The 13,580-nt window shown below is 62.3% G+C and overlaps 1 protein-coding gene across 1 annotated transcript in view; it reads left to right on the forward strand.

Moving 5' to 3' along the window:
- LOC144243013 (SCO-spondin-like) overlaps positions 1-13,580 on the forward strand; it is a 52,159-nt gene that overhangs the window by 12,797 nt on the left and 25,782 nt on the right. Inside the window, exons 30-52 of the mRNA XM_077778046.1 lie at positions 688-779; positions 1,099-1,291; positions 1,401-1,541; positions 1,639-1,821; positions 1,928-2,078; positions 2,710-2,863; positions 3,001-3,055; positions 4,416-4,520; positions 4,838-5,041; positions 5,132-5,241; positions 6,070-6,223; positions 6,304-6,476; positions 7,094-7,114; positions 7,743-7,854; positions 9,088-9,264; positions 9,557-9,700; positions 10,810-10,980; positions 11,065-11,229; positions 11,958-12,137; positions 12,263-12,385; positions 12,524-12,653; positions 12,743-12,868; positions 13,041-13,132. Of these exons, the coding sequence (XP_077634172.1) occupies positions 688-779; positions 1,099-1,291; positions 1,401-1,541; positions 1,639-1,821; positions 1,928-2,078; positions 2,710-2,863; positions 3,001-3,055; positions 4,416-4,520; positions 4,838-5,041; positions 5,132-5,241; positions 6,070-6,223; positions 6,304-6,476; positions 7,094-7,114; positions 7,743-7,854; positions 9,088-9,264; positions 9,557-9,700; positions 10,810-10,980; positions 11,065-11,229; positions 11,958-12,137; positions 12,263-12,385; positions 12,524-12,653; positions 12,743-12,868; positions 13,041-13,132 (3,156 nt within the window). The remainder of the gene's footprint in view (positions 1-687; positions 780-1,098; positions 1,292-1,400; positions 1,542-1,638; positions 1,822-1,927; positions 2,079-2,709; positions 2,864-3,000; positions 3,056-4,415; positions 4,521-4,837; positions 5,042-5,131; positions 5,242-6,069; positions 6,224-6,303; positions 6,477-7,093; positions 7,115-7,742; positions 7,855-9,087; positions 9,265-9,556; positions 9,701-10,809; positions 10,981-11,064; positions 11,230-11,957; positions 12,138-12,262; positions 12,386-12,523; positions 12,654-12,742; positions 12,869-13,040; positions 13,133-13,580) is intronic.

The raw sequence follows: 13,580 nt of genomic DNA on the forward strand, positions 1-13,580 counted from the left end.
GCTCGGGGACGACTTAGGGCTGCGACATCAGAGTGTCCTTTGATCTTTTTCCTGAAACCCTTTGAAGACTTTTGCCCCCGCAGCCCCTCCCAGGGGAGAGAAGAAAGAGGCTTTTGTGTTTGCCCACATTTGGGCAAGAAGAGCTAAGAGAATGCGCAGTGGCTCTGCGGGCGCGGGGAGTGGGCCTGTTTTGGGGGGCTATCCCCTCCAGCTCGCCAGACCTGGGAGTTCCCTTCCTGTCCCCGCCACCTCGCCCTGGGAGGAGAGGGCAGCTGTCCCCGGGGTCCAACTCCTCCCCAGGGCCGTCTGCCCCTTCAGGACGCCTCCCCAGGTGTCTTTGAGCCAGGTTCAGGTTCGGTGTTGGCTCAGGGCCCCTCCAGTGCCTTTGGCCCTCCCTGCCAGCCCCTCTGCAGAGAGAGGGTGGGAGGGGCAGGACCCAGCAGGACACTCCCGGGGGCCCACAGGCTCCGCCCAGCCGCGCCCTTGCCGTGGCCTCTTCCCCTGTGGTTTGGCTCCCCAGCTGAGCCTGAGCCCTGAGCAGCTCTGCAGTGGGATCTCCTGACTGTTCCAGGGCGAGCATGAGCTGGGCTGCCCCAGGGACTCTGTTCCCCGGACTGACGCCAAGGCTGGTTGGGGGGTGGGGGTGGGTTCTCCTTGTCTCACAGTTTTCTCTTCTCTTCCCCGCAGAGGGGGTGACAGCCCCCGGAGGCCCCAATGGGACACGGGATCCCTGCCCGGAATACTCCTGCCCCGATGGCCTCTGTATCAGTTTCCAGCTGGTGAGGGGGGGAGGGGGAGGGAGGGGAGAGGGAGTGGGTGGCACAGGAGACAGAGCCATTGTGCCACCCGGCTTGAAAGGAACCTTGAGGGATACAGAAATGCTGAGGCATAGGAGCACATGGACCCCAATGTTCATAGCAGCACTCTCCACAATAGCTAAAACATGGAAAGAGCCTAAGTGTCCATCAACAGATGAATGGATCAAGAAGATGTGGTTTATCTATACCATGGAATACTACATGGCAATGAGAAACAATGAAATCTGGCCATGTGTAGCAACATGGATNGCCAGGGAGAGGAAGATCGCTGGGCTCGCAGCCTGGCCTCATGCTTGTCCCGCTCGCCCCCCTTCTCACAGTGGACGGTGAATGGACCCCTTGGTCTCCCTGGTCCCCGTGCTCCGAGCCGTGCATGGGCATCAGGACCCGGCAGCGGCAGTGTCACCCACCCCAGAATGGGGGCCGCAGCTGTACCATGCTGCCCGGCGGCTCTCACACCACCCTCCAGACCCGTGAGTGCAAGGAAGGAGGGCTCGGCTGGGAGGGGTGGGGTGGGAGAGACTGCTGGCGGCTGGCCTGCTTCTGCCCAGTTCCCGAACTGTGGCTCTGATTCTCTGTCAGGGCCCTGCCCTCAGGACGGCTGCCCCAATGCCACCTGCTCGGGGCAGCTGGTGTTCTGGCCATGCGCCCCCTGTCCTCTGACCTGCGATGAGATCTCTGGTCGGGCCGAGTGCTCAGCTGACCAGCCCTGCAGCGGCCAAGGTAAGGGGAAAGGGGGGGCTCTGGGCCCAGGTTCTGGGGTGTGTGTCTGCAGAGGCTGAGCGCTTTGCAGGGAAGCCTCACGCCGGGCCCTCTCTAGGCTGCTGGTGCCCTGCGGGACAGGTGCTGGGCAGCGAGGGGCGGTGTGTGCGGCCCCGGGAGTGCCCCTGCCTGGTGGACGGCGCCCGGTACTGGCCTGGGCAGCGCATCAAGGCCGACTGTCAGCTGTGCGTCTGCTGGGACGGGCGGCCCCAACGCTGTCGACCCGATCCAGATTGTGCCGGTGAGACCCCGCCCTGGGCCCGTCCCCAGGGACCCTCCTCCCCTCCTAGACCACCCAGCTGGGCACGCAGCCCTCCTCTGACCCCTGACTCTTGCTTCTCCCTCAGTGAACTGTGGCTGGTCATCCTGGTCCCCCTGGGCTGAGTGCCTGGGCCCCTGCGGGAGCCAGAGCGTTCAGTGGTCCTTCCGGAGCCCCAACAACCCCCGCCCTTCGGGCCAAGGTCGCCAGTGCGGGGGCATCCACCGCAAGGCCCGCAGGTACTCGCATGCGCACCAGGCGCCCGCAGACCTTTACCCCTCAGCACCCAGGCAGGAAGCTGCTGGGGTGCCCTTTCTCCCTCGAGATACTTCCACATGCACCCTGGACCCCAAATGAGGAAGCCCTCCTACTCTGAGCCCTATTAGTCTAAACACTGGGACTCCCAGCACATCTTTGGGGAATGTCTGGCCTTCTTTTGCATCGGTTTTATGCTCTCAACATCCAAAAGAGGGGTGTAGGGAGCCCACAAGTCTAGGGGCAGGTATGGGTCTTCTGGTTTGCACCCGTGCCTCTGAAGTTAGCTGGGGGCTAGGTGTTGCGGGGATGGAGCCAGATCTGCCTGCCAAGTCCCCTCGGAAACAGGCCCCGCTGGCTAGGGTCTTGGCACAAATTGCTTCCATGCCCCTTTCTCAGGCCCGTAGCGGTTTCTGGGGTGCAGGGCCGGGATTCCGGGGCTAGGGAGGCCAAGCATCGCAGCTGGTCCAGGACTCTCCCGGTTTTGTCACTGAGAGTCCCAGGTCCTGGGAGAGCACTCACTCTGGGCAAACCAGGACAGGCTGGTTGCCTAGGTGAGCCCGCTCACCCAGCAAGCGGCACTCCCCACCCCACCCCACCCCCACCCCCTGGCAGGTGCCAGACAGCGCCGTGTGAGGGCTGTGAGCAGCGGGGCCGGGTCCGCGGCATGGGCGAGCGCTGGCGAGAGGGCCCCTGCGGAGTATGCCAGTGTCTGCACAATGGCACCGTGCACTGCTCCCCCTACTGTCCACTGGGCAGCTGCCCGCAGGTGAGGGGGCACAGGGCCTGGGGGCGGGGCAGGGGGCGGGGCAGTGTGGGGAGCAGGGTTTCCAGCAGCCGATTGGCTGGGTGGGAGGTTGGCAGGCGGCCTGCTCAGCATGTCCAGCCTGACACTTGTGTCTGCAGGACTGGGTCCTGGTAGAGGGAAGGGGAGAATCGTGCTGCCGATGTGCCCCGCCCGGTGGTGAGTGGGTCTGGGAAATGGCAGGGAGGAGGGTGGGGAGGACTCAGTGGGAGCCCCAGTCGGCAGCCCTGAGTCAAGGGGTGCCCTTGGTAGTGGGAGCCTGGGTCCTGGATCCCGGGGAAGAAAGGGGCATTCTGGGTGGAAGGGCTTGTCTCTGCCCTCCTCAGGTCAGGTCTCTTCTGTCTTTTTGGGGCTAGAATTCTGCCTCCCTATTGAGGGTGCTTTCTTTGCTCTGGTTCAGCTGGGCCGGATCTGGTTCCTGGCCTTTACCCTTGGAGCAAGTGAGACAAAGTTGAACTGTTTCAAGAGTATCTTTGCTTGGAAACTGAGTTATAAATGAAACAAGAAAATACAAAAACCTGAGAGTGAATGCATTTATGGGTGTAGATTCCTTATCCTAAAAGTGCACTTACAGACCGCTGAGGTTACAGGAGAGCCGGCACACACAGTTGTGCAGGTTGTTCACTGTACAAGTTGGCAAGTGGGAGCTAGACTCCAACCCACAGGGCTGTTTCCATCCAGAGATAGAGATACCCTTTTTTTTTTCTTTTTTTTAAATGCTTTATCTATTTCTGAGAGAGAGAGGGAGAGAGAGAGAGGCAGCGTGAGCAGGGGAGGGTCAGAGAGAGAGGGAGACACAGAATCCGAAGCAGGCTTCAGGCTCTGAGCTGTCAGCACAGAGCCCTACGCGGGGCTTGAACCCATGAACCATGAGATCATGACCTGAGCCGACGTCGGACGCTTAGCGGACTGAGCCACCCAGGTGCCCCCAGAGATACCCTTTTCTAGTGCTCAAAAAGGTCTTCTGTTAGCAACAGCAGCCCTGGATTAGGAACTGCGTGCGGCTCCTTGGTTCTGGCCCTGAAAGTAGTTTCAGACTGGCGTTTATATATATTTTTTTAATTTTTTAAATGTTTTATTTTTATTTATTTCTGAGAGAGAGAGAGAGAGACAGTGTGAGCAGGGGAGGGTCAGAGAGAGAGGGAGACACAGCATCCGAAGCAGGCTCCAGGCTTTGAGCTGGCTGTCAGCACAGAGCCTGACGCGGGGCTTGAACTCAAAACTGTGAGATCATGACCTGAGCAGAAGTCAGAGGCTTAACCAACTGAGCCACTCAGGTGCCCCTGGCATTTATATTCTATGTGCTGTAAATATTCCGTGGAAGTGAAAACCCCCAGGTCACACCGAGGGAAGGAGAACAGGCCTTTCCCAGCTGGGAGGTGGTTCAGGGGCTCCTGGGAAGTCCTGGGGGAGAAAGTGCTCCAAGAAGTGGGGCGAGGCCTGGGTGTCGGGCTTGGGGCTGGTGCGAGCCTATCTGCAGGTCGCTCCCTCCTGAACCTTGAGTCTCCCCACACAGGCACGAACCAGGCGATACTCCCCACGGCCACTCCTGCGCCTTCAGCAGCCCTCAGTTCCCGGATCGGACCCCCTCTGGTCACCTACGTCCTGCCTCCGCCTGGCGGTGAGGGCCACGTGCTGCCGTAGATCCGAGAGGCCATATTGCCCACGTCTGCCCAGCCTGAGAGAGGAGGCAGGATTGGTGGGACTTACCCCTGCCTTCCGTGGGGAGGGTGCTTATCCGAAGGATCTGGAAGTCATCCTAGCTTAGGTTGCCTCTCTGGCTCTGCCCTCTCTGGACCACCCTTCCAGCCTGGGTCACGGTCAACCCTAGGACCCTTTGCATCCCTCGGCTCCCCTTGTGACTTCCTGACTTTGCCCCTGGCAGGCAAGTGCCACCCTCTTCCATTCCACTCCAGCCCCTGTCTCTTCTGCACCCAGACCCCTGCTATGCTCCACTGGGCCTGGCCCGACTCCCCAAGGGAAACCCGCCGCCGGAGCTCCCCACCCAGGCTGCCCTCCTGGGGGCTCCCACCGGGGGGCCCGGCCTTCGGGGCCAGAGCACCCTAAGGAACACTCGCACCCAGAGGCGTACTCGGCCCCCCTACCTGCAGCTGGACCTGTTGCTGCCCCGGAACCTCACCGGTCAGTGCGGCGGGGGCGGGGCTGGAGGAACGGCCGTGATTGTGGGCGGGCTGGGACTCACTCAGCTCTGCCCCCTGCCCCGGCCCCCAGGCATCATAGTGCAGGGGGCTGGGTCCTCGGCCTTGCTGGAGTTCAGCGCCGATGGTCTACGCTGGCACAACTATAGTGACATCCTGCCTGGCACCCTGCCCCCAGCCAAGGTACTGCCACCCAAGCCTCCTGGGCCAGTGACCAATACGCCTCTGTGGGTCCCACGGTCTTTGTCCCCAGGGGCCTTCCAGTGTCCCTGAAGAACATTCCTACATTGGAGGCCTGTTGAACACCTGTCGTCAGCAGGGCGTCAGGAGCTATCGAAGGGGCTCTGGCGCAGGGCAGGCGTGCAGAGCTCTGTGGAGGGAGGGGGGTCAGGGGACATCAAGTTCATGGTGTCAGAGGCCGTGTCAAGAGCAGCTGGGACCCAGCCCTGCCCTTATGGGGGTTTACATCCTCCCCAGGGAGACAAGCCTCAGGAAGCAGAGGAGTCGGTCTACACCATGTGTTCACTCTTAATTCTTTTTTTAAGGCTTCCCCCCAACTTTAATTTTATTTCTTACTTGAGAGAGAGACAGAACCAGAGCTCACGTGCACGTGCTGGGAGGTAGGGATGGAGGGGCAGAGGGAGACAGAGATCTTAAGTAGGTTCCAAGGTCAGAGAGGATCCCGACGAAGGGCTCGATCCCATTACCCTGGGATCGTGACCCTGAACCAAAAGCAAGAGCCTGCCGCTCAATTGGCTGAGCCACCCAAGTGCCCCCGTCACTCTTAATTCTTACGGAGCACTAGCCAGGCCCTGGGGACACACCAGCGGGCACAACCTGGTCCCTGCCCTCAGGGCACCAGGACCAGAACCCACAGCCTTGAGGGACCCTGATGATTAATGCCAGGAGAGTGCGCTCTTCATGCCCTGAAGGCTGGGGGACTTGGATCGGGTGGGGGCACTCAGCAGGGCCGGGGGGCAGCCTGGAGAAGAGTCACCCCTGTTCCTGCAGCTTTTCCCTAAGAACCCGGATGACGCAGCCCCCACGGTGTGGACGTTTGGCCAGATGGTGCAGGCGCAGCACGTCCGGGTGTGGCCCCGGGTGCCCCGTAGTGGCACCAACCGCAGCACCTCCCCGTGGGTGGAGCTGCTGGGCTGTGAGCCAGGTACGGGCTGGGCTGGGAGCGGGAGGGGCGGGAATGGGAAGAGGGACAGGCGGGAGCCCTCAGCCCTCCCTTCCCACCAGTGTCCCCGCTGGTGACGCCCCTGTGCCCAGAGGCCGGGCACCGCTGTGGCAGCGGTGAGTGTGCCCCAAGTGGGGGCCTGTGCGATGGCGTGAAGGACTGTGAAGATGGCTCCGATGAGGAGGGCTGTGTGCCTCTGCCCGCGGGCACTGGCAGGTACGGGGTGCCCAGCTCCGCCCGGGAGGGGTCAGCCACAGGACAGATGCCCTGCACTACCTCACCCCCGAGTGCCCGTGGCCCTGCGTGCTGTGTCGCCGCCGCTGGGTGCCTGTGGAGGCCCCTTCCCACCGCGGGATTCGAGGATTCTCTGCCATTTTCCTAGAGTCTGGAGGGCAGTGGTTCTCAAACTGTGGCCCCCGGGCCAGCAGCCTCACCCGGGAGTTGTTAGCGATGCAGAGCCTCAGGCCCCAGCTCAGACCTGCTGAGAAGGACGCTCGGGGGTGCGGCCCAGAAATCTGTTTTGCCAGCCCTGCAGGGGAGGTTCATACGTTGCAAACCACTGGGATGGCACACCTTCCGGAGTGCCCCAGGCCTGCCCGCCCTGCCCGGTGGTGGCTCTGAGGCTGGAGAGCCCCTGGAGTCCCTTGGGGTTTTTTTCTTCTCAGAGTCCGGTCCACAGCCGGGACCCCGGCTCTCTCCTCCACCCAGCCCGGACAGCTGCGCCCCCAGCCCAGCGAGGTGAGTGGGGGAGCTGCAGGCCTGGCAGGGGGGGTGCGGGGCATGGGGGGCCCTGGCCCCAGGGCCTCAGCAGCCACGTTCCCCCACCCTGCAGTCCTGTCTTCACCCCCTCAGCCAGCGCTGCCCCCCCGGTGCGTCCCTGGTCTGCTCCCGGGCCTCCTCCCACAGTCTGCCTCAGCCTGTGAGCCTTCTGAGGGCCAGCCCAGTGCTGGGCTGGGGGCCGGCCGTCAGAGGGGCAGAGAAGCACAGGGCAGATGCCTGGCCTGGAGGAGTTTGGGAGATAGGAGAGGCCTTCAGCCCCAGGTGGTAAAGTCATGCCCACAGGGCTGGCATCAGGGCATCAGACACTCAGAGCTGGAGAAAGCCTTACTTGTCCCCAGGGTCCCCGGAGCTTCCTGGGAGAGGCTTGAAGGACGGGGCCTATGGGGCAGCGGGGTCTGTAATGTGGAGATGAGGGGTGGGCACTCTGGTGAGAACAGCCTGGCTGGGAACCCAGAGGGGAGAGCGGCCACAGCGCTGAGACGCACGTGCACAGATGCTGGGGGGAAGACGGGGGGTTTTGGTGGGGGGAGGGCAAGAGCCGAAGCAGAATCCTAGGTGGGGCAGCGAGAATAGCCCCTGGGTGGGTGTCAGCCCAGAAGTGTCGCAGGGAAGTGAGTCTCCACGCCCCAACTGTGCCCTGTGTTGTGGGGACAGGGGAGGGGCCGTGGGACACAGGTACGTCCCAGTGGCAAGGAGAGCTAGGTCCCTAGTCTCCGGGCAGGACTGCCCTTGGGGCCCTGGGCTGCACGGACGGCCGATCCCTCTCCCTCCGCAGGGCCTGGAAGAGGCAGAACGCTGGCGTCCCTGGCGAGGGTCACCCATACCCCCCACAGGTACGTGCGCAAACCCCATCCCCGCCTCCCACCCCGCCCACCCCTTCAGGGCAAGGGGCTATTACATCTCAGTGTTCAGTCCCCTGACCCCTGGCATCCCCCAGTGGAGCAGGGTTGCCTCCAGAAGGAAGACTTGGTCACCGTGGAGGACACCTTGGCCAAATCCTGCCCCTGCCCACGCTCCTGGACCCTGGGGTTGGGCGCCCAGACTGCCTTCCAGGGCCGAGCGCGTGCCCTGGAGTATGGTTGCCTTCCCCCGACCCCCAGCCAGGACAAGGGCCCCCTGGGGCTGTGGGGTGCTGCCTGACCCCACCTGTGCCCCCTCTGTTCACCCATGAATGCAGCCAGGCACCCCTTTCTGAAGGGTTTGCTGGCAGCCTTTGTCTCTAAGTGGGCACAGAGAGGGTGGGGTCGCCAAGTTTGCATGTTCCTAACCCGGACAAGGAAGGGGCTCCCTGAGGGTCACATGCCAGCCTCCCTGTGGCTGCCTGACCTTTCACCTGCACTTTAGCCCGAGGACAGCTGTCCTCAGAGCGAGGCCGGGAACGGGCGGGCTCTCAGCTGGCTGTGTCCCCGCTCTGATCTTCTCTCTTGGGAGATGGTGGCTTGCCTCACCACCTGCCTGGGTGCTGTTTTTCCTTCTGTAAGACTAAGAGGCCTTATAGACAACGTGTCCGGCCCCTTCCCGTGAGTTCCATTCAAAGCCACCCAGGAGCTCGGCTGGCCGGTGCTTCTGTGTCTTTTGTTCAAAAGCAGACAAAGCAACTTGCACCATCACTTGAGTCCACAGGATGCAGACCGTGCGATGAATTCTCGTGTCATGCTAAATTTGGTTCTCGAAAACGGGCTGTGTCATAACGTTCATCTTTGGCTGGAACATTAGAATCTCAAGCCCCCTTTTCATGGTAGCTGCCAGGAAGTCATCAGATGCGGAGGCTTGACTGTCTCATTGTTCTGTCGGTTCCACTTGGAAGCCACCACGTGGGGCTTCTTGAGAGCAGGGTGCAGATCTCAGCTTGACGCTGCGCTCTCTTCTACTTCCATTTATAAGCCCTCTTGTGCTCCCTGGACTACCGAGTTCCACCTCTTTTGTGGTCTGAAGCCCCTCAGAAGGTGTGGTCTGTCCTCACCCCTCACCCCCAAAGCCTGGAGGCCCTTTGGAGAGCCCGTGTCTGCTTCATCTCATGGAATGGGAGCCGGAGGGCCTCACCTCTCTCCCTCCTGCACCCACAGGGAAGGGGCCAGTGACTCAGGTCCCAGCCTCCGAGGCTCCTCTCGTGAGTCCTAGGGAATCTGTGCAGACCGTGACCACCCCCCCCACATCCCAGCCTGAGGCCAAGGCCCTGAGACCAGGAACGACAGCCATGACAGAGCCACCCCTGCACCCCATGACTCCGGTGGCCCCTGCTGGTAAGATTCTGTGCTCTTCTCCCTGCTGAACTGTGCATCCAAACAACGTCCCTGTCAGAGAAACAGGCCCCCGGAAGTTAGCCACTTTGCTCAAGATCACACCGCTCAGGGTCAGGGTTTTAGTACATCGGGTCTAGGACCAAGCTTCCTGATGCAGTTCGCTGTTTTCCCGCTATCCCAAGAGGCAGGAGGTGGGGGGCACACCAGATGTCAGGAGGAGGGAGGCTGGGGGCTGAGGGAGGGAGGCTGTGGCGGGCAGCTGTCCAGTCAGCTGGCTGTGATGTGCTCACAGGCCAGAGTGTCGCCCCGCCGCCCTTCCCACCTGTGCAGTGTAGCCCAGGCCGGGTGCCCTGCGAGGTGCTGGGCTGCGTGGAGCCGGAGCAGCTGTGTGACGGGAGAGAGGACTGTCTGGACGGCTCCGATGAGAGGCACTGTGGTGAGCAGGGGGCCCTGCGGGGCTCCCCGTAGGGCTCGAAGTCATGTGGGTGGCGGTGACAAGAGGGCTTTAGGATTGGGGGAGTCTCTGCCCTCTATTCCTAGCTCATATGGGAAGGAACTGTGAGGGGCTTGGGGTAGCAGAAAGTGAAAATAACTGATGTGTAAAAACAGCTAGGAACGTGTGTGTCTTTGGAGATGGTGAAGAGGGTAAATGGGATAGGTCTCAGGTCCTGGCTTGTTTCATAAACCCTGTCTGATTTTTGAGGAGACTCATCTAACTATCCATCCATCCATCCATCCATCCATCCATCCATCCATCCATCTATACATACATCTACCCACCCATCCACCTACTTACCCATCCATCCATTCATCCACCCACCCATCCATCCATCTATCCATCCATATATCCATCTATCCACCTACCCACCCACCAATCTATTCACTCACCCATATATCCATCCACCCACCCACCCATCCATCCACCCATCCACCCATCATCCATATATACATACATCCACCCATCCATCCATCCACTTACTCTCCCACCCATCCATTCATCCATCCACCCACCCATCCATCCATCTATCCATCCACCTACCCACCCACCCATCTATCCATTCGTCCATATATCCATCCACCTACCCATGCATCCATCCATTCATCCATCCCTCCACTCATCCATCTATCCATCTATCCATCCATCCATCCATCCATCCATCCATCCATCCATCCATCCATCCAAAGTAGATCACTATGTTCAAAGCCTCGTCTCAATCAGGGAAGGGCCACCCCAGGGAGTGTGCATTCGGGAAGTTACCCCAGGGAAGGAACTGTTGTTCTAGACAGGTTGATGTCATTCTGGACACTCCAAGAGCTATTCACAAGCAGAGGGGCTGGGTGAGAGCCCATGCAGACCAGAGCCCATGGTTTCCCCCTTACATGTAGAGAGAAGGCTGCACTGAGGGTGGGAAGCTTCAGGAGGAAGGAGCGGAGGATCTCCGGTTAACAAGTGTGCTCTGCTCTTGACCTGAGGTTGAAGGGGCTCCGTGTATCACCCAGTCAGGAATCACTTACGTGGCTCCCTTTCCCCCACCTTGTGGGCAGCGAGCTCTGTGCCCTTCCCGATGCCCACCATGGCCCTGCCTGGGCTGCCAGCCTCCCGAGCCCTCTGCTCCCCGAGCCAGCTGAGCTGCGGTAGCGGGGAGTGCCTGCCGGCCGAGCGGCGCTGTAACCTGCGACCTGACTGCCAGGACGGCTCTGACGAGGACGACTGTGGTATGGGCCCGGCCGGGGGACGCCTCTGAGGGCCCTGCTCCCACACAAGCCCCCCCTGAGTCCTGCGTGCCCGTCCCCTTGCAGTGGACTGTGAGCTGGCGCCTTGGTCTGGCTGGAGCAGCTGCAGCCACAGCTGTGGGCCGGGCCTCACCTTCCAGCGCCGGGACCTGCTGCGGCCTCCCCTGCCTGGGGGCACCTGCCCGCCCGACACGCTCCGCAGCCAGCCCTGCTTTGTGCAGGCCTGCCCAGGTAACTGGCACCCAGGCCTCCACGGGCCCCCCCCGGAAGGGACACCTGGGGTGGGTTCCCATCCAAGACCCACCCAGGGGAATGCCCTTGCTCTCTTGGGGCCCCCTGTGTCTGGGCTCCTCTCCACGACTCCAGGAGGACAGCCTCTTCTGAAGTCACAGCCTCATACCTCCTACCGGCTTAGCAGGAAGGCTGGCTACCGCTGGCCCTGCCCGAGAGGCCCGGGATGTGTCCCTAACCTCCTCCAGTGTGGGGACTGGATCGGGAAAGCCATTCCCACTTCAGAGTGAGGGTGCTCACAGGCTGTGCCTTACGCCTTGCAGCCCTTTGGTTCTGGAGGTCCGAGGGAGTGGTGCCCGCCTTGTCTCTGCTCCCGAGAGGGGCTTCCCACACCAGGGTCTCCTGAGCCCTCACACTTGGCCTCCCAACTGGTTTCTTCTTCTGCCACCAGGAGGCGCCCTGCTCTGGGATTCCCACTATCCCAGCCCTTTTGCAGGTACCAGAGCCTTCATCCTGGGAGGCACCCGGAGATCTCTGCTCGGGTCCCTCCACCAAGAGGAGGTTTCCTGGGGCAGGAGAAGAGCCTGTAGAGTCCCCGTGGTGCTGCCCTGGGCCACCTAGCTGGCCCCCGTGCAGGCCCCTTCTCTACCCCCCACCGTGCTCTCTCCAGCACAGTCTGCGTCGGCTTGGGCTCACCTGGTCTTCCTCCATCCTTTCTTCCTGCTCAGTGGCTGGGACGTGGGCTGTGTGGGAGGCCTGGGGGCCCTGCAGCGTCTCCTGCGGGGGCGGCCATCGGAGTCGGAGGAGGAGCTGCATGGATCCCCCGCCCAAGAATGGAGGTGCTCCCTGCCCTGGGGCCTCCCAGGAGCGGGCACCCTGTGGCTTGCAGCCCTGCAAGGGGGGCACCGGTAAGGGAGCTGGGCTGGGCGGGGGCATCCAAGGATGGAGCCCCATGGAGGTGGGGCTGTTGGGGAAGGTCACGGGCCTCCTGGTACACCCCCCCTCCGCCTCCACCCAGTGTCCCTTCCACCAGACTGCGGGCTGGGCCGCGTTCTTATCAGTGCCGAGCTGTGCCAGAAGGGGCTGGTGCCACCGTGTCCGCCATCCTGCTGGGACCCTGAGGCCAACAGAACCTGCAGTGGGCACTGTTTGGAGGGTGAGGCACACCCAGCAAGCAGGGATGTGGCGGACAGAGCCCTGGGCGGGGGAGGATGCTCACCAGCCCTCCGTCTCCGGCCTCCCCTCCCCACTGCCCCCCTACATGGAGCTGAGTGCCCTCCCACCTCCACCCCAGGATGCCGCTGCCCCCCTGGACTCCTCCTCTATGATGGCCACTGCCTGCCCCTCTCTGAGTGCCCTTGCCTGGTGGGCGAAGAGCTGAAGCAGCCGGGGGTGCCCTTCCTCCTAGACAACTGCAGCCACTGGTGAGGTTGTCTGCTGGGGTGGGGAGCGATCAGCCCCTCTCCGCCCCCCTTCCCAGTCCTGACCTCCTCGGCCTCTCCCTCCCTTGCAGCGTGTGCGAGAAGGGGGCCCTGCTGTGCGAGCCTGGGGGCTGTCCCGTGCCCTGTGGCTGGTCAGCCTGGTCCTCCTGGGGTCCCTGTGACCGCTCCTGTGGCTCTGGAGTGCGGACCAGGTTCAGGTGTGCAGGACAGAGCTATTGTGGGGGGCAGGGCGGGGTGAAGAATGCCGGAGAAGGCAGGGAAGGGGTGCTGGAGGGCGGGGAGGGCGTCGGTTGGAGGACAGGTGAACAAGGAAGACAGGAGTGAGGGCAGGGAGAGGAGAGCGGGTGCCCAGGCTGCCTCTCCCCCCAGATCCCCTTCCAACCCTCCGGCTGCTTCCGGGGGTGCCCCGTGTGAAGGCGACAGGCAGGAGCTGCAGGCGTGCCACGTGGAGTGTGGGACAGGTAGGTCAGGAGCCAGGATACCCACCCCCACCCCCATGCCTGCCTTCCTCCTCCCAATTCCCGCCCTGGGGACAGAGCATGATCGATTGGGCCACTGGTCACCTGCTTGGTGGTCAGTGTGGCCTTCCGGTCCAGGAGGCAGCCCCAGAAGGAATGCATGGGGCTTTGTTGGGGACAAGACAGAGGGTGGGGCCCAGGCAGCACCGCCTGCCACACACATAGCCCAGGCACTGCGAGCAGGCTGGTCTTGGGGGGCCAGGGTCTCCTGAGAGCAGGGGTGAAGCTGGTCCTGCTAGCTGAGTGAGTGAGGGTGGGGGAGGCAATCAGGAGCACACAGACCCCAGACGAGGGAGCCCAGAGCAGGTGCCCGCAGAGGTCTCTGCAGAGCAGGCAGATGGGGCAAAGGCAAAAATAAGAGTTGGGGGTGCAAGCCTGGGTCCGTGGGGTC

The sequence above is a fragment of the Crocuta crocuta genome, unplaced genomic scaffold, assembly GCF_008692635.1.
Source record: "Crocuta crocuta isolate KB4526 unplaced genomic scaffold, BGI_CrCroc_1.0 scaffold128, whole genome shotgun sequence".
Classification (NCBI taxonomy): Eukaryota; Metazoa; Chordata; class Mammalia; order Carnivora; family Hyaenidae; genus Crocuta; species Crocuta crocuta.